General features: G+C 37.3%; 1 protein-coding gene across 1 annotated transcript in view; it reads left to right on the top strand.

The window, feature by feature from the left end:
• Nucleotides 1–23709, top strand: part of Slc7a11 (solute carrier family 7 member 11) — a 68493-nt gene that overhangs the window by 13659 nt on the left and 31125 nt on the right. The window contains exons 4-6 of the mRNA XM_028763668.1: nucleotides 2281–2406; nucleotides 6058–6157; nucleotides 12105–12149. Of these exons, the coding sequence (XP_028619501.1) occupies nucleotides 2281–2406; nucleotides 6058–6157; nucleotides 12105–12149 (271 nt within the window). The remainder of the gene's footprint in view (nucleotides 1–2280; nucleotides 2407–6057; nucleotides 6158–12104; nucleotides 12150–23709) is intronic.

Below are 23709 nucleotides of genomic sequence, written 5' to 3'. Positions count from 1 at the left end.
ATCATTCTCATGTGATGAACCATCAATCACGCAGTCACTTGCCTAGAGAAATAGATGCTCATTAGATAACTTGCAGAGAAGCAGGGTTGTATTTGACTATTTTTTATATGCAACATCTCTGTGTGTATTAGAGACAGAAACTATTTCATTTTTCATCATTTCTGATAAACTCATGCCTTTGAGCTCTGACAGTAGATCTAGTTATTCCTTCATGTGTTCAGTTTCAAATATAGTTGAACTATGCTCCCTTCCCCACCCCAGGACTTTCTGATTGACTATTCTCATCATTATTGCTTTGACATACTTTATTCCTTCCCCCTATTTCTCTTTCAGTGGAGACTTCTAACCCCCCACCCCCACACACACACCTTTTTTCAATAAGACTTAAGTTACCGCTCTTACTTATTAAAATGTCTACCTTTACTGAGGTATATTTGGCAAATAAAATTGTGTTATTTTGGTATATACACTGTGGTAAGTTCATCTGCATATGCCATGTGAAGTGTTAATTAGTGAAAGTTTGTGACCGTATCTGACACCTCACCCCATTACCTCTTTAGTTTTAGTTGTGTACAGATTGACCTAGTTTGCCCATAGTCACTAAAGTAGTATCCTCCCTCAAATTTGTTGAAATATTGCTGTAAACTAAATTTCAAAGTTGAAATATTTTGATGTTCTGTCATCTATAGGTTCTTGATATTTTATTTTTTAAGGCTTATCTATTTATTTTATGTATATGAGTGCTCTATCTGCATTGTACACCTGAGTGCCAGAAGAGGGCATGAGATCACATTATAGACGGTTGTGAGCCACCATGTGGGAATTGAATTCAGTGGCTCTGGAAGAACAGCTGAGCTGGTACTCTTAACCACTAAGCTAATTCTCCAGCCACTGATATTATTCGATAAATATTTCTCCTGACATTCTCCTTTCCTCTGTTTTAGACTGTATCATTTCCCCATGCATCCATCAATGACTATTTACCCTACTGTGGCTCAGTGGTATATCATAAACACCATTTCATGTGATGCATGATTGACTGTATATTGATTTTAGATGGCTATCTAAAACCATTAAAAGAATGTATATTAATTAGGTACCATTTGGGTATAGATTGTTTTAATCTTTACATTAGTTACTGTATAATAACAACATCTCACCAATTCCTAATTATGAAATTGAGCTAATAGATTGTATTATACAAGGGAAGCACAGTGACAGCTCCTGACTCTGCAATTCTAATTCGAATGGTAAAAATTCTGCTGGTGTTTCTTTTAATTCCATGAGAAATAATTTTATGCATTTAAAAATCTTTTTAAGGGAGAATACATCTTTACTAAAGTAAAGTTTATTGGTGAAACTCAGGTGAAATACCAGGGATGAAATAGCTGCTGTTTTGGGCTTTGTGCCTATGTTTTTGACAAGAACATAAAGTTGAAATTCACTGTGCAGAATAACCCTGAACACTCCGTAAAAGAAGAAAATGAAAGCCTAGACTACCACCATTAAAACTGTGCCTTAATATTTTTGAGAACCCAGTTCATTCATTAATTAATTCATTCACCCATTCATTCAACAAAAATACATTAGTTATCTACCTGGGCCAGGAACAGGTTATTAGCAATTATTGGCATTGCCAGAATGTTCTGTCTTTGATGTGGACTAGGGTAGCTGCTTAGGAAACTGTCAACAGTATCTTAAGAGGAAAGTCTTCTGGCTTTAGACCCACTGTGTATCCTAAGCTGAAAAGCACAAGATCTCATGTTTAAATAGCAAACATATGTTGGAAACTAATACTTGGAGGGTAGGTTAAAACTCACCCCTCATTATCTACTTGGAAATCAGGAATTCCAAGAATAGTACTGAGTAGGTCTGGTCCTGATGGTGAAGAATAGGATCTCAGACAAAGCACTTCTTACCCCTTCCTGAGACAAGCTCAGCACCATCCTGACCACTGGATGACTTCAGAACCAAGATATTTGACTTTATTGTTATTACACACCAGTGTATGTTCATTGTTACCAATGTGTAAAGAATAAAAGAGGTATTCTGACTATGCAGAATCTTATCTAAGCCTCTCAGGCTTGAATGTGTCTCAAAGAGCAGTCTTAACATAGGAGAGCCTGGATCTGGGCAGAGCCTGGGATTCTGCACTTCTTAAGTTCTGATAGTTCATGCCAGCCCTGCAGGTTTATAGATCACATTTCGACTGACAAGGACCTAAGACATCGTTGTACTCATGGGGCTTTGCCTTTTGTAACTGTGTCTGTTTGTTTGCAGCTGTGGTGATGGTCTTAAATAGCATGAGTGTCAGCTGGAGTGCCCGGATCCAGATTTTCCTAACCTTTTGCAAGCTCACAGCAATTCTGATAATTATAGTCCCTGGAGTTATACAGCTAATTAAAGGTATGGACTGAAAAGGAAATGCATTTTAAACTGCGTATCTGCTTCTGGTCTCTTCTAACACCGACTTTCGCTTGTCTAGCAGAATCCTTAATTAGTCTTTGCTTGTGGAACTTAAACTCTGTACTGTCATCTAATTGATTTGAAAGGCTACATCGAGGATGAGTTGGTATTTATAGTTGAATGGCAGCAAGAGAATTAAGACTAGATTGAGCAACTAAAATAAGGTGTCTGCGAATTCCCTTGATACAAATGGCTTGGAGTCAAATCCAAAGTGAAAAGCAAAAACAAAAGCAAATTCAAACCAAAATGAATTTGCTGTTTAGCTATAAGTACACATCAATATATCCTTTGTTTGTACTCTGGAACCTTTCAATAGTAGAAACAAATATGAAAGATAAAAATATCTCAGGAAATATAATGGATGATGACTGATAATTCTTGATTTCTTTCATTTGTATTTCTTCACACTGGGATTACTATCCACAGAAGAGTACTGAAATAGCCTTCCTAAAATCAAGATCCTTATATGAACATAAAACATTGCAAAAACTTAGCTTTTATTGTTACATTATTTTCTATGTAAAACTTGCATTTCTGAAGAAATGCTATAGCTTTTGGATTTGTCATTAGCTTCTTATTTAGTACAATAAGAATTTGAGTGATGATGTCATAGTGTATTGTTGGCCCTAGTAGATGGTATATGTGCTTCCTTAGATTTAGTGGAAATGGTTGGAAGAGATAGAGGGTCCAACAAGTTACTGAATTTACAGCAGGAAATAGGAATGATTCTAGCAAATCTATGGAAAGAGGTAACATATCATGTGGGCATGTTAAGTATTTCTTATTTACATTGACATTGTCAGTTCCAAGCAAAGGAATCTATAGAGAAATTTTATGACCCTGCAGGAGGAGAATTCCAACACAAAAGGAAGTGGCAAAGTTCAGCAAAGCCATTGCTATCCATAGAGGCACCAAACAACAACCTTGAGAACTTGATCACTCTAGTTAGAAGCGGGAACTGCTCTTGTCCATTTAATTAGCCTAGTGGGTGATCTTAGAGTCCTGCTGGTAAAATACTTCTGTCAAATCCAGCAACCTCAGCCCCAGAATAAACACAATGAAGAATTTCAACAGGAGGGTCTGTATGAGATAAGATGTGGGCTTGCTGTCCCAATTCATCACACTCTCTGTAGAGCTGGCCTGCTCCATTCCACCATGACCTGAGGCAAAACTGCCCGTACTCTCAGCTTCTCCAGCTCCTGAGTTGACTTTCTAGTCATCCGTAGGGAGCCCTTCAGTTTCTGGAAAGGAGAGGAAGGTGAGTCACTAGCTCTTCTAGTGTTCTTGTTATGTGGCTTTTCCTTGGTGTAATGCCAGATGTGATAGATAGTTACACTCTGTAGTTGGTTCTGACCCCTCATTTATGTGTGTGTGCAAAGTGAGACATGGTTGGTAGTTGATATTGTATTACAAACTCCTGGAGAGTGGAGAACATGATGAAACTCCTGAAACTTTCCTGTCAGCTATAATAGAGTGATATTCTAATTATTGCTTATAGTATCAGAAATTCATAGGACCACTTTAATTCTTATTGTTCTCACACAACAGAAAAATTCCCAGAGGACATTCCTGCCTGTGGAGCATATTTTAGTACATGGGAGAGAAACACATTTCCTTTATTACTACGTAATTTTATGAAATTGAGGTTTTAGTTTATAACGTGATCATTTAGTTTTCCCACATTTCTGTGACACCCCAGGAGAAATAAGACTTCGCTGCTGTGTATGGTGTGTGTATTTCTACTCTAATCAGATCCTGGTTGTAGCTGGACTTTGTGTGTTAGCCTACAAGGCCTGAAACTTCCATTTGAATATGTTACTTTCATCTTTCCAAGCCCTGCACTGTATATCCAAAATATTCCTGAAGTTCAAAAACAATGTTCCTCTTTTGCAACACTCTCAAAAGGGTTCATCTGTGGATCAGTCTACACAGTTAGATATTTTCTATTATTAATTACTAATTGCTACACTCTGAAGGATATTCTCTTGTTAGGTTAAGGATACCACAGATTATACAAAAATATCCAATAGAGATTTCTCTCTTTAAAAAAAAAACTTTAATTGGTGTGTGTGTGTGTGTGTGTGTGTGTGTGTGTGTGCATATGCACATGAGTACAGGTGCCTGCAAAGGCCAGAGGAGAGCATCAGATGAAATGCTCTGAAGCTGGAGTGACAGGTTGTTGTAAGCTACTTGTCATGAATGCTGACAACTGAACTCAGGATCTCTACAAGACTAATATGTGTTTTTAGCTGCTGAGCAATCTCTCCAGTCCCTACAGATGTTCCTTTTCTGAATCTCAATGTGTTTATTTTCCTTCTATTAAAGCATATAGATATTTTAGCAAAATGGGCATTTTGAATTCTTCCTGTCAAGTTTTCATAAACCTATATTTAGAAGTTGGTTGCTTTGAGAAAAACCGCATTCATTGATTGACAAAACTGTGTCCTCATTGGTCCCCATCCTCACATTCTGTCATTAGGAATGATGGTCTCCTGCTGTGAGCAATGGCTGGCATCTGACTTACAAGACAGTGCTGTAGATACATCATCCACCCCCCTGCCCTCATGACTGCTTTTTATTACTTATATAAAGTTCAGCCAATTTTTAAACAAGATCATTTTCTATTTGATCATTTGGTAATTTCCTATGCTCTCATTTGCTGTTTGGATGGCAGGGCAGACATATTTTTTTGTCTAATTTTTAATCTGTGCTGCCTAACATGAATCTGATTTTGTAACCTCTTAAACTGTCCCAAAGATTCAAAGCAAAAGGCACCTCACTGTTCAAAAAATGGGAAAAAAGTATGATGGATGAAGGTGTTCGGTCTACATGTTGGTGCCAAAGTTGGTAGAACTTGGTTTGGGGTTTAGTATAATCTCTTACTCATTTTCATAGAAAAAAAAATGGTTGCATTGACCAAGACGATATTGATAAATTATATCTATAAAGAAAATCTTTTGGGTAGAATGACTTATCACAGTTAATTACACTGTGCTGCTGGTTGACATTGGCCATAGACATCGGTTGTGCGTGGATATGCCTGTGCTCCAGGGAACCTTTATATGAACAAGCCTTGTGCTTTAGGAGTGGATGTTGTCTGCAGCCTTTCCCTGCTTTAGGAGGCAGGCGTGGAAGGGACTACATGGATAGTCAGCAGGAGGCTAAATGAGATGCTCAGTGATGTGGGGAGGCAGTGCGGCAGTTTGTGGATGCCTCCTCACTTGAGGTAGGCGCTGACATTTCTTTTCATCTCTTACCAGGTCATACGTTATTGTCTAAGAATTCTGTCAATGTCTTAAAACTTCAGTTTCATGGTTAAAACAGAAGACGCTCAAGCAAGAAAAATGGAATTATCCATTATAAATGTCACTTTAATCCTTCTGGTCATCTACAAAAGAATTTTCAAATGGTCTAGGTGACAACATGTGTGCGTTTGGGAGTCCTGCCCTAGACTGAGTACAGTATCAGTAGATAGAGTTGACCTCACGAACAGAGTCAGAACAGCCAAGCTCAACTCCAAACCATATATAAGGTTGGAATAAGTAACCAATTCTTTGTTATGTTCTAAAATTCCTCCCATTCTAATTGCAGGGCAAACACATCACTTTAAAGATGCATTTTCAGGAAGAGATACAAGTCTAACGGGGTTGCCTTTGGCTTTTTATTATGGGATGTATGCATATGCTGGCTGGTAAGTTGATATCTCCAGATACTTGTATTAAATACCTTCTTTGCCTTTTGTCCTGTTCATCCTTTTTATCATAGAAGTATCATATCACACACTTCTTCCCCAACTAAATTTTCATTATGTCGTGTACATGAAAATTATCTAGTCAAACTTTCAAGTAACACAGAAGCCTCAGCAATGAAGACCTATAAAGCCAGTAAAAAATATTTTTCCTGACAAAAAACATAGTGCAACAGAAATAGACTGGAGGAAACTAAGTGAGCTGTCTGCTCGGAGTCTTCTTGGTTTCTTTGTGTGACATTTCTTCTGCCTGACGATAGGATAGACCTCTCTCACCTGAGAATCTCACGTTGTATTTTGAGACAAGGTACAGCAGAGACTTACCATAGACAGGTGGAGAATGTGGGAGATGTATTTCTAGGTTGTACTGTTGGCTTTGTGGGAGATCAGTTCTAGTTTCTATGAGCCACTTAGGGGAAGATAGTTTCTGCAGTTACCTAGGAGAGAAAAAAGAGAAGCATGGAGGAAAGATGGAAGGATAATAGAAAGAAACCCCTTCAGTTTCCTTCAGTGTGGCAAGGCCTGAAGCTTATGATGTTGTTATCTGAGGCTCTCAAATAGTTGAGATTGCTATTAGATTTAGTCCAGTGTCATAAAAACGAATAAACAAATGTTGGGGTTTAACAGCCAGTATAAATTACTTCTAACTACTCATCAGTGGGGACAATATAGTGCAACGGGATACTCCGGGTTAGTACTTGCCCTGTCAAAGAGCCATTGTGCAAGAGTACTAAAGAGATTCATAAATGATTTTTTCTACTGTGTCATGGGGAAGAAACAATTCATATGTAGAAATGTGATGGTTTCAAGATATTAAAATGGTCCATGTGATAAAACTAGGAAAGGAGAAATCACAATAATAAAAGTTAAGTGGTCAAGTAGTATGGAGCATAGTCCCAGCCTTTAGACGTTTCATTAACGTGTTTCCAGCAGTTGAAAACAAAAATGGCTAGCAAATATAAATGGCACTATGATACCAGAACTAACTCTATGTCCCTTGTGCTTGTCTGCCTGTGATTCTCCCGTCTTGGTATAGCAGTGTTTTGTTGAGGAGCATGAGTCACAGTAATCAAATACCAGAGCAAGGAACTTCCTGTAACTACTTATTGACCTTGTAAGCTTTAGTTGAAATGACAGTATCCAGAAAGCCCACTAGGTATAACATCAGAATCATTGCAGAGAGATTAATTTTTATTGTTTTGGAGTAAATCATCTATAGGAGCTCTTTTTGCATCTTTATAAAACCAGTAATTAAAGCTATGATAACCCTCTGTGAGCCTGAAAATGCCAGCAAGAAACTTTGCTATCTCAAGAATTATGTAAATATGTACAACATAAATAAAAATTTCTCTCCCCCCTCCAATTTTATTGTATTACCTTCCAGAGAATATAAAAATGCATTCCAAAATAAGCAGTGTGTACCCTATTAATCTCACAAATTGTGAAAATGTGGCATTAGAAGAAACTCAGCAGAGTCTAGCCATGTGGGCTTAGCATAGCTTTGAAGCAAAAAATGTTTGAAGGCTGTTAGGTTAGAACGTAAGAAGATCAGCATATAATATTTGTATACCCACAGAAGACTTTTTGCAGCCATTTGTATGCATGCTTTAGTTCTGAATCTCAGTGTTTTTGAAGTCTTTTCACTTTTGTCCAAAGCACAATGCGGTGCTAAGCAGAGAAAAGAACTGAGTGTGATCACAGTGTTAGAAGCAGAATCAACTCTTCTATGTCTATTGAGCCTGGATCAGGGCTCCATGCCCTGGGGCAGCAGCCAAGCCACTGTGAGGGTCCCTGGGAGCCACAGAGCAAAGCAGGGGAGGGAACAAGAGCTTTCAGCTCCAGCTGGGTGCTGGGAGCCTGTTGTACTCTTTCAAGAATGTGGAGCGTGGTGATCTTCACACGGCAGATTTGATTAATTCTGTTCAATGGAGTCTCTTTTGCCTGTGAGCTCCATTCGTCTGTTCCCACGGAATCTTAAAACACTTCTACCCAGACTCCACCACCACCCAGCACTGAATATTCAGGTCACCTGCTTTGTGTACAGCCAATTTTCTCCACTTCTTTGGGGTTTGTGTGTGTGTGTGTGTGTGTGTGTGTGTGTGTGTGTGTGTAAAGACTCTTTTCATCTTGACTTCTTATTAATATTGCATTTCACCAATGCCAAATCCAAAATGCAACCACTTCCAATGGTAATAGAAGTTTACAGAAAACTTTATTTATACGTTTGTCTACATAATCCTTGTATCTCTACCCCAGTTTGGAGAGCCAGGAACCATCAGTTTCTTTGTATTTTTGAGGTTTCAGTCACAGGGTTGAAAAGTGAGTCTAGGATTTTAAATGAGATATTATCGGATCCAAATGGCTTAGCTATAGGATGATAAGGAAGTATTTAGTTGTAATAGTTTGTTTGCTGGCTGAATGCCTCTTTGTGAAGAGGGGAGATGATCTGGTTATTAATCTATGGCTCTCAGTCTTAGAAGAAAAAAATAGAAGCAGAATTAGAAGGAAGTGCCTGTGGATTTGGCAATCCAGAGGTGCAGATATTTCCATGGAAATGGATCAAAGGGAAGTCTAAACTGTGTCTCATAGACATGGGCATGATAAGAACAACCTTTGCTATCTGAATTCTCCATCGTTTACCATATGATTGCTAAACTGGCTTGCAGACATAAATCAAGACTTTAAGTGGCTACTACTTCTTTTATTGCTGTAGAACAATATTTGTCTAAAAAAAAAATGTGGAGACATTTTAATGAGACAAAAGCAAGGCAGTTATGATGATGAATTGCAGGCCAGACTTCTAACCGTTTGGACAGGCAGCATGCTAGTCAACTGTTGACTTGGACACCTTGCTGTAAGAGCAGTCACCTCCAGCTGCTAGGCGGAATAGGAAAAAGATACCACCAACCCTCAGGGATCCTGGATGGAGTAAAGTTTTGGCTCTGAGGAGCACACAGCCTATCCAGAATGATGAAAACCCCTTCACAGAAACATGATTAGGGGAAAAGAAGTCATTAACTCAGTCAGGTCACGGAGTCGGGCCAGCACAACTTTAATATTATTGCCAATGTCCGCATTCAGAGGAATCCATCTGCCAGTCAGCCTGTGGCCTTGGGGAGTCAACCAATTTCAGTCCTATATCTGGGTCCAAAGCTAAGCATAGTGTGGTGAGATTTTTTTCCCTCTCTTCTCACTGTGTGATAGAAAATTGGTTTTCAGTGTCTTTTGTCGCCCTCTTTAATCGGATCCTCAATGGATTTAGTCTCCCTGAAGCATCAGCCAGGATTATTGTACGCCTTTGTGTCAAATCTCACCTAAAGAATCTGTTTCCTTTAAAAGTCATGTACAAGGTTGGGAGTTACAGTGCAGGGTCAACCATCGTATTTATGCAGAGTCATAGAGAATGTTGGACAATAGACCTCATGAGCAGTTTCCGGGGACCTTGAGAACTAAACCAGGGGAGAGAGAATGCAGTGGACCTACATATTAGAGACTGGACAGGCATTAAGGTATATTTCCCACAGTGTGTGGATTCATTTTCCTCCTCTTCTCCCCAAACTGTACCCAGGCACTTTTATTTTTCTCTATTCTTAAGGGCCATGGCAAAAATACTTGGAGTCATATTCTTTTTCACAGATAGTTTTCTTCTTGCCTTAGAGTTGTTGGAAAAGACCAGTTCATCAACTATCAAGAAGCAACTGGCTATCTTTGACATACAAAACCTGGCATATTCCTTAATTCATGTGGTTTATTCAGTTTAGGGTGTTATATATTTGCTTATTTATTTTTATTTGGTTCCCGTACTGCCTGTTGCCTCGGGCTTATAACGAACATGTCAAATCAGTCTCAAGTAGTACATTTCACAGCACTATGTCTGGTATACTCAGAGCAGGGAGTAGCTTATTTACAGTCCCCCCTTATAATTCTGCAAGCCAGTCTTGTATTATATATTGACAGATGGAACATGTACACAGCAAGGGTCACACTGACAGTTTCATCTCCTTGAATAATGACATTATATGCATCCTCCCACAGTAACAACTGCTGTTCTTAAATTTTTAACTTTCTAATTGTTAAAACATACCATTAGTCAAGTGTATGTATGTGTGTACTTTTTATATGGCACTTATTGCTATTGTTTCTTCAGTCTATATATTTCAAAGATTAATTCATAACTCAGTCCTTAAAAGTTGTACCTGTCTTCTTCTTGAACCTCAGCTGACTAGTGGATTCAGATAGGATTGTTATGATCACAGGGCAAGATAAGCTTCCTCCATTTTTCAAAAGCTGTGAGATGCTTGAAGCATGTGGCAGATGATGGGCTAATAATGTTCTGGATATTTGGTTTTAGAGAGAGGAAACTTTGACTTTCAGACTATGATTCCATGAACCATACAATAGGATATTCTAGAATCTAAGTTATAAGATAACAGTAGAATGCATGACTTTCACTCTGTGGAAGTTCCCTGGGCTGATGGAGTGAATAGGTAGCAAGTTTGCTATTGTTAGGTTCAGCTGTACTCTTGCAGAGTCTTAATTTCCTCATTGTTTTCATCCTGTCCCTTATTCTTATTTGAGAATGGAATGTCCTTCAACCTAACTTGACGAGTAACCTCACTTAGAAAGAACTTAGTAGGACTTAAAGGGCCAATAACAGCCCGTTTTCATTGGAAAAGGAGGCCAAGGATACAAACCACCCCTTGTACCAAGCCTGGTAGAAGCTTACTGTGATGAAAAGTGATCAGAATTTCACAGGCCCTGACATTGGGATAAGAATTTGAGATCCCATGGACCTTAAAAGTGAAATATTTTGTGCTTGAAATGCTTCTTTTTGCATATAATTCCAGAAATGTATTATGGATCTGGGAAATGTTTAAAACTTCTCTTTCATTCCAGATAAACAGTGTAGTAAGTTACAGTGTGCCTATAATGAACTGTCTAAACATCTTGAGACTTCCCTTCCTCTATAGGTTTGTGAATCAGGTTATGTAGGATAAATACTGTCAGAGACTCTACAGGAAGAAGTGTGAGTGGAAAGTTTAATCAAAATTACAAATTGACAAATTATATATACTCCTGATGTAAATATTAAGTTATGGTTTATAAATAGAACATGAAATAATTAATTAACATTATCATAGCCATATACCTGTCATATAATTTTTAATTTTCTGTGGTAGGACATTTGAAATTTATTCTTTTAGAAAACTTGAGACATATAATAAACTATCACTTGTACAATTTTTGAACCCTTGCTCATGTGCTGTGTTCTGTGTAGAAAGTCAACGGCAGTTTCATGCAAGGTTGCTATCCTATAGGTGTTTCTTGTTCCTAACTCTCAATGAGATGTGCAGGAAGCACAGGCCACCTGATGCTTAGTTCCCCTTCCCACACTTAAATACAATATCATCCCTCCTTTCCCTGAGCACATAACCACAGGATGCACTTCTGTGCTTTGGGCCTACTTTGACCCAGAAAAACCTCATAACACTTTACTAGGGTAAATGCTCTGCATTGTTGAAGTCTTGGTTTGGGAGGGACTTCATCTGGAAATGCTTCTTGACCTTGGTTCTGGGATGGCCCTATATTTCTAGTTCTTGTGCCCTTTCCTGACACTGTATCACATGGCTCTGAGACATCAATAAACTGTGAGTTTGCCCTACAGGCTATGGGCTTTCCACTCTTGCAGCCATCACATTTCACATACTTAGGTGACTCCACTATGGCTTAGTAGGAAGTGTTCTGTGGGAGTTCTCGCTGGTTGCATATTTTCATCTTCCTGTGTATATTCTAATGTAATTTTCATGATTCTTAATTTGATTTAAAATCTTTAATGTGTGAAACTTTGGATTGTGATGGTAAAATGTACTAATATTTATTTATAATACAGGTTTTACCTCAACTTTATTACTGAAGAAATAGACAACCCTGAAAAGTAAGTAACCTTATTCACTGTGAGATTTTTGTTAGACATAAAATTTAAATTTTCTAATTAAATGATAGACTTAAAGGAGAAACTCAGTGTGGGCCACTTAACTTTACCGTTGTTGCTATCATTATTCTGTTAGAAAAATTGACTTAAGTTTCATAATAAATTACTCCTCACATATATAAATATATTACAGATTAATATGTGTCAAATATTATGTGTATATAACAATATAGAATATTCAATGCTAAATTACCTTATAATCTGAATGTAGGAAAGAATAAAGTTATCTTTTATGTAACATATATAAACATATACATATAACCTAACTTGAACTCTTATTAAGTTTAGTCTGATCTGAAAAAGTTAATTATTTCTGGCAATACATGTCCTTTAAAAAACTGTATAATTAGAGATAATAATATAATCAAGGGAAACTTATGAGGTAATTGAAAAATGTTGTAGGAACTTGTAAATTTGGAAGCTTGGTGATTTTTCTTAACCTTTTCTTCCTTAAAAATGTTTGTTTGATGACTTGATGTTAATTAAATAATGTGTCAAGTGGACTGCAAAATAAATTAGTTGTATAATTTGTAAATAAACATTTGACTTTGTATATTAAAAATCTATGAATTAAAGAAGGAAAATTTAAGAAATACAAAATATAGTGCTATTTATGGGCTATCTTCAACCCATTGTCCTAGGAGCCACTTTCAGGATGAATGAGGCATATCTTCAAGCATTTTATTGTGTTCTCCATGAATGAAATGTGTGGATACAACTTGTAGTAGTGTGACTAACACCACAGCAGCATGTTTAGCTAGCTAAGAGAAAGTGAGAAGTTCTTAACTTCATTCTGGGACATGTTGCTCATCAAGGGTATCAAGTGACTAAGTGTCCACTGGTACACGGAAGGGGTGAAGGGAGAAAACCAGAGAGGCAGGGGAACAAAGAGAAAAAGAGAGAGGAAAAGAGAAACAGAGAGGGGGGGAAAGGAGTGAAAGAGATACAGAGAGAAAGAGAAGAGGAAGGGAGAAAGAGAGAAAGAAAGAAAGAGAGAGAAAGAGGGAGGGAGGAAGAGAGAGAAGAGAGATCTGGCCTGTGGGGAAAGCAGCAGCATATAGTAGGTGAGAAAGGCCACCACTGTGGAACAGGTTGGAGCCAGAGGGTTTGCCTAAGAGTTGTCAGTTCAGTGAACTATCAAATTATGGCACCGAGTGTACTAGGACATAGCTAGCTGGTTACATTAGGCAAAGTATCAAAGTTTGGAACATACAAGCCAACAATGGGTGTTAACATGATTCCTCATAGAATCTGATTAAATTGCTTTGTAAATCAATATGTAATTTCAATATGAAGTAGGCCTGTTTATTAAGACATATGGCCAATTTATAAGAACATTTTCATATTTGTAACTGAAATTAGAGGTAGAGAAAATTTTTACCAGAAACTGATTCTTACCTTTCTTGTAAACAATAAGCAGGATACCTACTGACTCTAATACATTGATTTTAGAGATAAATTGCTAGCTTTGTAGACTCATTAGCATGTATGTAGTGACACAGAGAAAGGACAGTTCATATTAGACTTTATGTAAAGTAGTTATTGAATTCCCATTACATCAAACAAATAACTGTGGCTTATTATGGTATTTAAAGGTAAAATATTTTAAGGAGACTGCTAAAATTTAATGTAAGGGAATATTCATTATAAAAATAGAAAATTATGGATTGTAGACATATTCTAGGTCCCAATATCAGTACTATAGAAGTAATTTATATTTTAGGTTGAGTTACTTAACAATTTAGACTTAACAATTTGTCAGGTACATATTGCTAATGCATGTTGCACATGCACATTCATGCACACACACACACACACACACACACACACAAGTATGCATACATGAGTGTCTGTAGAGGCCCAAAGTATTAGATATTCTTGATATACAGTTATAGGCAGCTATAAACCTCCTGACATCAGTGCTAGGAATGAAAATTGGGTCCTTTGGTAGATCATACTTTTACTATTATATTTTTACTATATAAAATAATTTTTAATCTTAGATATGTTTTGACCATACTCTTCCCCTCCTCCAAGTCCTTCCATATTCTCTCCCCTTCCCTACCCACTCAACTTTAAGTTTTTTTCAAAAACAAACAAAAACCCAATGCAACAAAACTCCTCAAAACCAATAAAACAAAACTACTACAACCATCAAACTGTAAACACACACACACACACACACACACACACATGCACACCAAAACAAAAACAAAACAAAACCCCCACAAAAACAAAAGCAAAATGTTGGCATCCAATTATATGTTGATCAACTACTCCAGGGCATGAGGCTTGCTCTGGAAGGAATGATATACTCAGTGTCACTCTATACCTGCTGAGAAAATTGATTTTCCCTTTCTCAGCAGGTGTAAGTGAAAGTTCACTTGTTAACATTTACCCTAGTGGCGAGGTATCCATTCATTCATTTACTCACTATTTTTAAATAAAATAAGATAAAACAAAATCTATCCCATGGGAAAAGAACATGGCAAACCAACAAAAATGAAAAGAGTCCAAGGGAAGGCCCAAGAGTCAGAGACCCACTTGTTCACACACTCAGGAATCTCATCAAAACACAAAAGCAGAAAACATAACATATATGTAGAGCACCTAGTGCATGCTGCTTCAGTCTTTGAGTTAATATGAGCTTTGCTGATGTTGATTTTAGAGGTCCATGTTTTCTTGGTGTCCTCCATCCCCTCAGGCTGTTAAACTATTCTACCTCCTCTTCTGTGGGGTTCTCTGAGCTCCAACAGAAGGGATTTGATGGAAACTGCCCATATAAGGATGATGTTCCAAGGTCTTTCATTCCATGTGTAATAGTTCTCTTTTATGTTCCTATCTGCTGCAGGAGGAAGCTTCTGATCTATGAATACAGCAAGATATCATTAGAAGTCATTTTATCAATACATTTTCCCCTTATTATAGACCAGTCTTATTTGGTTTTCCCTTTGGTACCTGGCTTTGTAGTCTCAGGCTCTTGGTCACCCAAGAAGTCAGGTATGGGTTTCATGTCCTGGAGTGGACTTTAAGTCAAATCAGTCATTGGCTCTGAAAAGCTTTGAGCCTCCATTGCCCTGGCATATCTTGCAAGCAATACACCAATGTAGATAATGGGTGTGTGGCTAGCTTGGTGTTTTCATTTCTCTTTTGAGAGTGTGCAGAGTATTATCCTGTTCTAAAGAAAGTAGAATGTAGAGGTAAAGGCTCTACATAGGCACTGCCTCAACATCTCCATATTCTATGAGTATGTAGCTGTTGTCTTCATCAACAGGCCCTTATCATCAGTGTGGAACGAAACCAATTGCCTTGGCAACAATCTGCTTTACTTGGGGATTCCCATGGGACCCCTTTGGCCAATCATTCAATTAGATATAATGCAACATGCTCTTAAGTGCTATGAAATCTCTCTAATTCCTTAATATAGCATCTTACTAAGGTCTTAGTATATAGGTTTTCTCAGTACACATTAAGAGTCTCCAGAATTTTGAGGTTAATATAATGAGACAGGTTGAAGAACAAAAGTGTTGGTCCCTTTTTCCTCCTTCACTCAGGAGAGCTAGTTAAGTCAGTTCTCATTTAGAGGACTCTGAAAAACTTAGCCAGTACATTCATTTTCTCAAAATTAAAACATGATAAATCCACAAAATTTCTTAAGTACACAATGAAGGTTAATGCCAGGTTCTGTAATTATCAACTGAAGTAACTCAGAGTTTTGATCATTTTCATTAGTGTTAGTCTTTAAAATGACATCTCGTGACTGTTTTTAACAGTTAGAGCAGGCCTTTTAAAACTGTGTTTTATTTTTAGAACACAAGAATGATTTGGGAAATATTTAGTGCTAAGTATCAAGAACAGATGGCACAATTATATGGATTTGGTCCAAATGCATACTTTGGATTGTTTTATAGGTGGACACAGATTCCAAAATGCATTTCATTACAAGGGAGAATAATTATGGTTGCATCTCCTTTGTGATGCGCCAAGATAAATGTGTTTCCTAATCAGTCACCGGTGCATGTGTCCAGGTGTGCGGAGACCTGCAACTTGCGGGCAGCTGGCACAATGAATCATCAGCCAAGGAAGGGTATCACCCTCCTACTGCCTCTTCCATGAAAGTAATCAGATCTTCCCCCAAACTAATAGGAAGAAGGTGATAATTAATTTAAGTCAGTGAAAATAGCGATGTGGTTTTAAGGAGATAGGATGCAGAGCACAGTTTCATGTTCTCAGCTGCCTACTCTGCTCACGTTATCATATTTTGAGACATCTCTGAAATTACCTAACAGGACCCTATGAACTCATTTCTGAGCCATCACAGGCATGCCTCAGAAAACAGTTCTAAAGGTATGTTAACAAGAAAGAACAGCTTGACAATAATCTCTATGTTTACATTTGGATTATGTTACAGTTGAGAGATTTTTCTCATGGCTTTTTTTTTCTTTTTAACAATGCTTTCTCCTTATAAATATTACTGCTGGTGAATATGATCATGTGTGTGTATGTATATGGCTGTGGAGGCCAGAGGTTCCCATTAGATGTCTTCCTCAGTCTCTCTCAATCTTATTTTCTGAGACAGCGAGATTCTCTCACTGATTGGATAGACCACCTAGCCAGTAAGCTCCAGGGATCCATTGATCTCTCCCTTGCCAGCGTTGAAATCACAGGGACATGCTTCTGTACCTGGATTTTTGACAGATGCTGAGAATCTGAACTCAAGTCCTCAGGCTTGTGGCAGGCACTTCATCAACTATCTCCTAAAACACATTAAATTTCATAGCAACACAAGAAATGATAGTTTTGTTATATTGTCTTTAATAATTATCTATAACTTGTTGACCAGCTCCACAAATAAATGTATTAGAATAAGAATAGTTGTTTTTTAGAGATATTAATGTATAATATTTGAACCACAAAGGGAGTAGAATTCCAAGGGATATACTTTGGAAATAATAATCTCCCCAAATGACATGTGGAGTAATACTGACAGATGACATATTCAGTTTTTTTTAAATGTGTCTTAGGAAATATAATGAGTTTTTCCTTATGACATTACTTTGGTAGGGAATATATCACACAATCTATCATTATTCAAAAAGTTACACAGTACAAAGAACATATCATTTAGATGTATACTGTTTGAAATCCTGTTCACCAATTGATAAATCATGTCTTGTGTTGATGAAAGCTAAGAAATGAATTGCTTTGGTTTGACCTTGGGGGTCTGAGATTAGTCAGTCTGTCTATTAGACTTGTTCTGGTGTTCTTCTCACATCATTTGTTCCTTCTGTTGGAAACGACAGACAGAGAGGGAGGCAGTAAAGCTTGATACCATCCATCATTTTTGAAGAACAGGCCCTCATTGTGCTCTGAACGATCAACTTAAATAGAAGGTTTAAATAATCAGAGTGTCACGTTTAATTAATATCTCTCCTGCTTCCAATTTATATTAATTGGTGCCTCAAAGTCATTGCTCCTTGTACTAATGATAACTTAGAAAAGAAACTTGGTTTGGGAAAATATACACTGAGATCAGATTGGTGAGGCAGAGTAAACCTTTGATTGCCTCTCAGTGGTCCCCAGAACAACCTTGATGTTTGTATTTGATTCAAATGTTACACTCTTAAATTTTTACCATAGGCATTTGATTTCTTTCTGACTGTTTTGTTTATCATTATACTGTTTTATATAGCCTGTAAGTACCAGGTTGTATAAAACTATTAGTCATATTAAAAATAGCAAAACAAAGCAAGCCAGCCAGCAAGCAAACAAACAAACCAACAACAACATCAAAAAGAATTGTCCTAACATTTTGCAGTGAAGTTTCATGATTTTTATGATTCAACCTTATATGATCAAAATCTTTGTTTTTATGTGCTCAATTAGAAGATAACAACTCCTTAGAAAATAACAGCATGTTTGTCTGTGTGTGTGTGTGTGTGTGTGTGTGTGTGTGTGTGTATTGTAGCTAGGTTTATGAAATTGTTCATTACAAAATAATATAATTTTACAATCATAGAACATAACCACATTTTTATTACATATACTCATGTTTGATTATTTTGGTGATATAAACTGATTATTTTCATAGAAAAATAATCCATTTTAAATAACTTTATAGAAAAAAAAATATATTATTAAGCTAATTTAACTTACAAACATATTTGCCAAGTAAATCTCTTCAAAAATAAAGTTTCTGAATAGAGGACTTTAAGGATTCAACCCCATGGTGAAACAAATTGCTTCTGAGCCTTTGTTTACTACTTTTAAGTGGATGGTAATTATCCCAATATTATAGTTCTCATAAGGAAGAAGTATATGATTTAAATTGTAATGTGCTTGACAAATATTACAAACTGCAAAACTGAACTTATATCTCAGTCTAAAAAGTTCTCTTTTTTTGGCAATTGGATTTATCTTAAACCAGAACACTGCTGTTCTTCAATTTTGAAACAATTAACACCCAAATTAAAATGTTTCCATGGTGTGCTTCCCTGGAAATAAATACATAATTTGGTAATTTCAATTTCAATGTGATTCACCATCAAAATTTAATCATATTGTTGGGGCCACTGAGGCAGACTGACCACACGGCAAGAAGACATGAGTGTACCTTTGCCAAACAAGGTCACCAGGTTGCTCTTCCTTCTTCCATGCTGTCTTCTGTGTGAAAGTTCCTCCCTTGTGTGACATGGGGTTGGTATACTTTGGGATCAAAATTCTTGCATTTCTCAGTTTCATGTACGCATAAAAAAATACATTTGGCTCCAAGACTCTTTGTTCCTGTAAGGCTGTAGAATCTAATAAGTGATGCAGAAATTATAGGATTATATTATAATATTTTATCATGAGGCAATCAAAGAAGACAGCTACTAATCCTTCAAGTGCTTTGTGGAGGGCACAGCACTTTTTCTTTCTTTTTTATTCCAACCACATCAAAAGGCAGAGTTTTGAAGGGGAATGCTTTTGAATCTTCTTATTTCCTTTCAGTTCAGTAATTTCTAAGTTCTATTTTTAATCTCATTGAAGTTTATATTTGGCATCTAGAATAGAAAAAAGTCATGTTTGGAATCAATAACAGTGGTTAATTTATTTATCTTCACCCAATTTCTGCTTCTTTTAGTGCAAAATAAGAGACCACAAACCATAGTGTGGATGGGGTGATGGGACACAGAGTTGGAATTAGGGGAAACTGGAGAGTTTCTGAGCATGTATCTCCTCTACCAGAGCTTCAAACAGCGTCAAATCACAGGTGGCAAAATGGGAAACTTATGTCCCTGACTCAGTCTACCTTAACAATAATATTTATTATTATTAGATTCGGGGGTATCCAGAAATGGAGTTCTGATAGCACAGAACTCATAATGTACACCAGGCTGGCTGTGATCATTCTGTGAACCATCCATTTCCAGACAGCTGGGATGAAAGGCCCATGCCGCCATGTCTGTGCCTTTTAAGGCATTGTGCTAGTTATTGTGTGTATTGACTAGCAGCTTTGTAATTTACAACCATTTCTAGTTGGGATAAACAATTGTTTGAATGGTATAAGCAGGGTGATTGTTGCTGTCTTGATCACAGTAGATATTATCCAAATGAGGGATAAAAGAGCTCACATTTTGGGTTCAGTGTCAGAGTCAGAGTCTCTGAAATCTAGAAGCTGATGCCAGCGTAGTATTCAAGCATCTACTCTGGTTTGCATCTACTCATCTACATGAATGTTCTCTCTCTATTTAGAAGTATCAAGTCAGTAATTAGCTTGTCTCCCAGTTTTGAGATCACATGTTCATAACTCCCCTCATTCATATTCTCATTTATGCAGATAGTCTACTTTCTCTCTTTGGTATGTCTGTGTTGGAAAGCCAAGCAACTATGCCCAAAATGTGGCCAGGAAGTAACTTTCACAGTCCAGATTATAATTGATGCAACATGCCTTAGAATTGTAAACTCTATTGTGTGGGCTGGTGCTGCTTAGGCTCTCACACAGACCCGTTTCTACTTAAGAGTCTCACTAGAATAAGATAAACTTCCATCCGACTCTTTATGTGTAGATGCAAGATATGCTATTATATCTATAGTTCATGACATAAGAAGGCCACTATGATCACACACACCATGCCTTAAAGCTTAATTTTTTCCAGTCATCCAAACCCTGGAAGTAATGGTAGGGTTTGTATAGGCACAAGTAAAACCTACTCCCATAATGCATCTGAAAGGAACCAAAGGAAATTAAGGCTCTGTAGTGAGGAAGAGGTATTCCTTCATTACATGAACTATGCTTACTTTCAGAGTCATTGCAAATAGTGCGGCTACAAAAAAAATCAAAATTCAAACCCTGTCTGGCTGTAAGCAGCTGTTTGACCTCAGACAGACCCACAGTGCTTGGTGAGTCTTTGTTTACCACTCTAGTGTGGACGATAATAATCCTCACATTCTGCCCCCTCAAGGTTCTGAGGATGGATGTGTGAAATTCAGGCATGTTAATGAGCTCAACAAGTAATTTACAAACACCAGCTGCAACCCACACCTATATTCTTTGAAGATTAGAATATTTTATAAGCGTAAGCTCTGAAAATATTAAAGGATTAACATGATTGTTTCATGAACAGGGGGTGCCTTTTCTGCACATGTGAACTAATAATCAGCTTGGAACACTGCTGCACCATCAGCAAATCACTCTCTCATTAGAAGTTAGAAGCTGAGGGGAGGGAGAGAATTGTGCTGATGCCCAGGTCTCTCAGGTGAGGCCCGGCCATGTAAGCATCTGAGTCAGAAGGAATTTCTTGGCAGATATTTTTTTCTTCTTTTGTGATAAATATTAGCATGCCCTTACAATGGGATAGCCATTGTCACACAGTTGATTGATGGTAGTAATAGAAGAGATGGACTGCTTGTACCTTGTCTTGGTTTGAGTGGCTTACATTATATATTTTAGACATTTTATCCTTTATTCCAGTAAAGATGCTAATTAGTACAGTATATGAGAATGCAAGATTAAGTTTTATGGATTTTATATGATTTAAAGATATAAAATATTGTTTTGTATATATACACATAATATATAGAAATATATATTTATTTATACATTCAAATACATTATATATACATATATATATACATATATATTCTCTTTATCTCCCTCTCATACACACATATGCACACATATGTGTATATATGTGTGTGTGTGTATGTACATATATATATGCACAGCTTTAAAAATAGTTCTTTAATAATTATACAAACAGCATTTTAATCTGGCTCATAGGTGGGTTACAGGGGTTAGTGATTCAGATTATTTTTTCATAGCATGATATGTGTCTTGTGCAGAGGAGAAAGATGATGCTCAAAGGAGTGGAATGCCTTCATTCTTATGGCTGTGTAGTTGGCCAGTGAGATTAGGACGTCAATCGATGATTTTCTAGCTCCAGAGCTCAGTCTTTCTAACAAACCAGTTAATCTTGTAGGAGGAAAGGCAGAAGTGAGCCCTTGATTGCAAAAGGCATCAGTGTTAACTAAGGATAGAACTTTACTGAAGAAGAAGTAAAAAGCAGAACAGAGAGATGATGGTGTCTGAGACATGCACAAAGCTTTTGAAGAACAATTACTTTCAGAGAATAATGCATAATACATCCTGTGTAGGACAGTACAGATGTTGGGCTGCAGTGAGCCTAAGCTTCCACTGGAAGGCTTTGGGACCCGATCTAGCAGCCATTGAGACTGGCAGGCAGGTGCCACAGAAAGTCTTTGGAGAATGGGAATCAGTGTTTGAAAAATATTAACTTGATTTCAAGTTCAGTGGATTTTCTTCTTGTGACACTAAGCTTAAATGGAGTTGTAGTGATGGAGACACTCTTTGACCTTCTTTTGCATGTTTAGTCATAATAAAACAGCATCTTTGAGAAGTTAATTGACATTTGTACTTGTTTCATTGCTAGGGAGACCCAGTGACATGGCATGTAGCATAAATTCTAGCAGAGAGAAACATAATCACCACACTATCCCTGGCCTAAGATAGAGGCCCACCTACTCAGAGAGTAAGATGAATCAACAGTGCGTCCGCACTCCCTTCATAAATACAAGGCTCCAGGTGTTTCTTTATTTGTGAAAAAATAATCCACTTATCGATTCTCTCTGCCACACTGGAAGAGCAAATGAGATGAGAGGAGATGGTTCATTTATAAAGAATATTTATAATTCAAAAGTATCCAAACAAGAGAATTTGGTTAGTCATGTAAATGCCTAACATATACATATAAAGGATTCTTGTTCAGTATCTTGTTCAATATCAACCTTGAGATTTTACCATTGAAACTATGGAACAATGTAGTGACTAACTTTCCTTGGAATTTTATGAGATTCAAGTTTTGCTTTTAGATGAGCAAATATGGAGAAGGACAGGAGACACGTTGGTAGACCACTGATACTGCTAGACTCAGTGAGCTTCACAGTGGTGCTGTACTCATAGATCCACACGGATCAGTTGGTCAAGATTCTAGGTCTTTCTGCCTTTTGATTTTCTGGGCTAGAGTCTCAGCATGTAGCTCAGGATGACCTTGAACTTAAGTGCTGGTGCCTCCCCAGCACTGTGACGAATCTATAGACGTACAGCCACCACATCAGTCAAGATATCATTTCTGCTTCTGGATTATTTTGCTTTAAACTTAGCTATCTATGTTCTTTGTCCTTTCTCAGCATCTTGCTTGTTAGTGAAGAATGCTATGATAGCAGACTCTGCCTCTCCTTTCAGCCCTAGCATACCCTATGTAGATGGTAGAAGATGTCAAGTATGGGAAGGGGAGTAGATCATGCTAAGACCTGAGATAAAAGAAACCCTACTGCAGTGGCCAGAGTTAATTTCAGAAGATGGTTAGAGGTAGAAGTGGGCAAATGGGGGAAATGAACTAATTTATTAGACTGTAAAACCAAGGGCCACATCCAGGAATCTAAATCAGTGAGGTTACCTTCAGGACAGGGCTCATGATTTGTGTGTGTTCCAGGAAACAAGAATAATACTTTTGAGGAAATTGATCGTGTTGTGTTATGAAGAATCCCCGATTCTATTTATTTTCTTTATCAAATATGCTCACAGGAGACAAACAGTTCCTGGTAAATCTCAATGGTCTGGAAGATTTTTAGTTAGTATTATTCTGTGTGCTTTGTTGGTTCTCTCAAAAGCATGAATACAGGAAGAATTATTTCAATAAGTCTCCTGCATTACTGAAGATATTTTCAATAACTCATTAGGATTTTTTTTTGTTTATTTGCACTGCCCAGCCTAATAAATAGAAGAGAGTCCTTTGTTATAATTTTCACAAATTCACAGGTATTCAGCTGCTGTTTGCGTGTTCTAATCCTCACCTAACACACTTGTGGGAACTAAGAATAATCTATGTCAATATGTTTGACAATGCCATTCTTACATTTAATGATAGAATATTTGGCTTTTCTTTTTCTCATTGCCTTCCTTCCTTCCTTCCTTCCTTCCTTCCTTCCTTCCTTCCTTCCT

This window comes from Grammomys surdaster, unplaced genomic scaffold, assembly GCF_004785775.1.
Source record: "Grammomys surdaster isolate TR1022 unplaced genomic scaffold, NIH_TR_1.0 139, whole genome shotgun sequence".
Classification (NCBI taxonomy): domain Eukaryota; kingdom Metazoa; phylum Chordata; class Mammalia; order Rodentia; family Muridae; genus Grammomys; species Grammomys surdaster.
The sequence above is the reverse complement of the archived record's forward strand: the minus strand, read 5'-3'. Positions and strand labels throughout refer to the sequence as shown.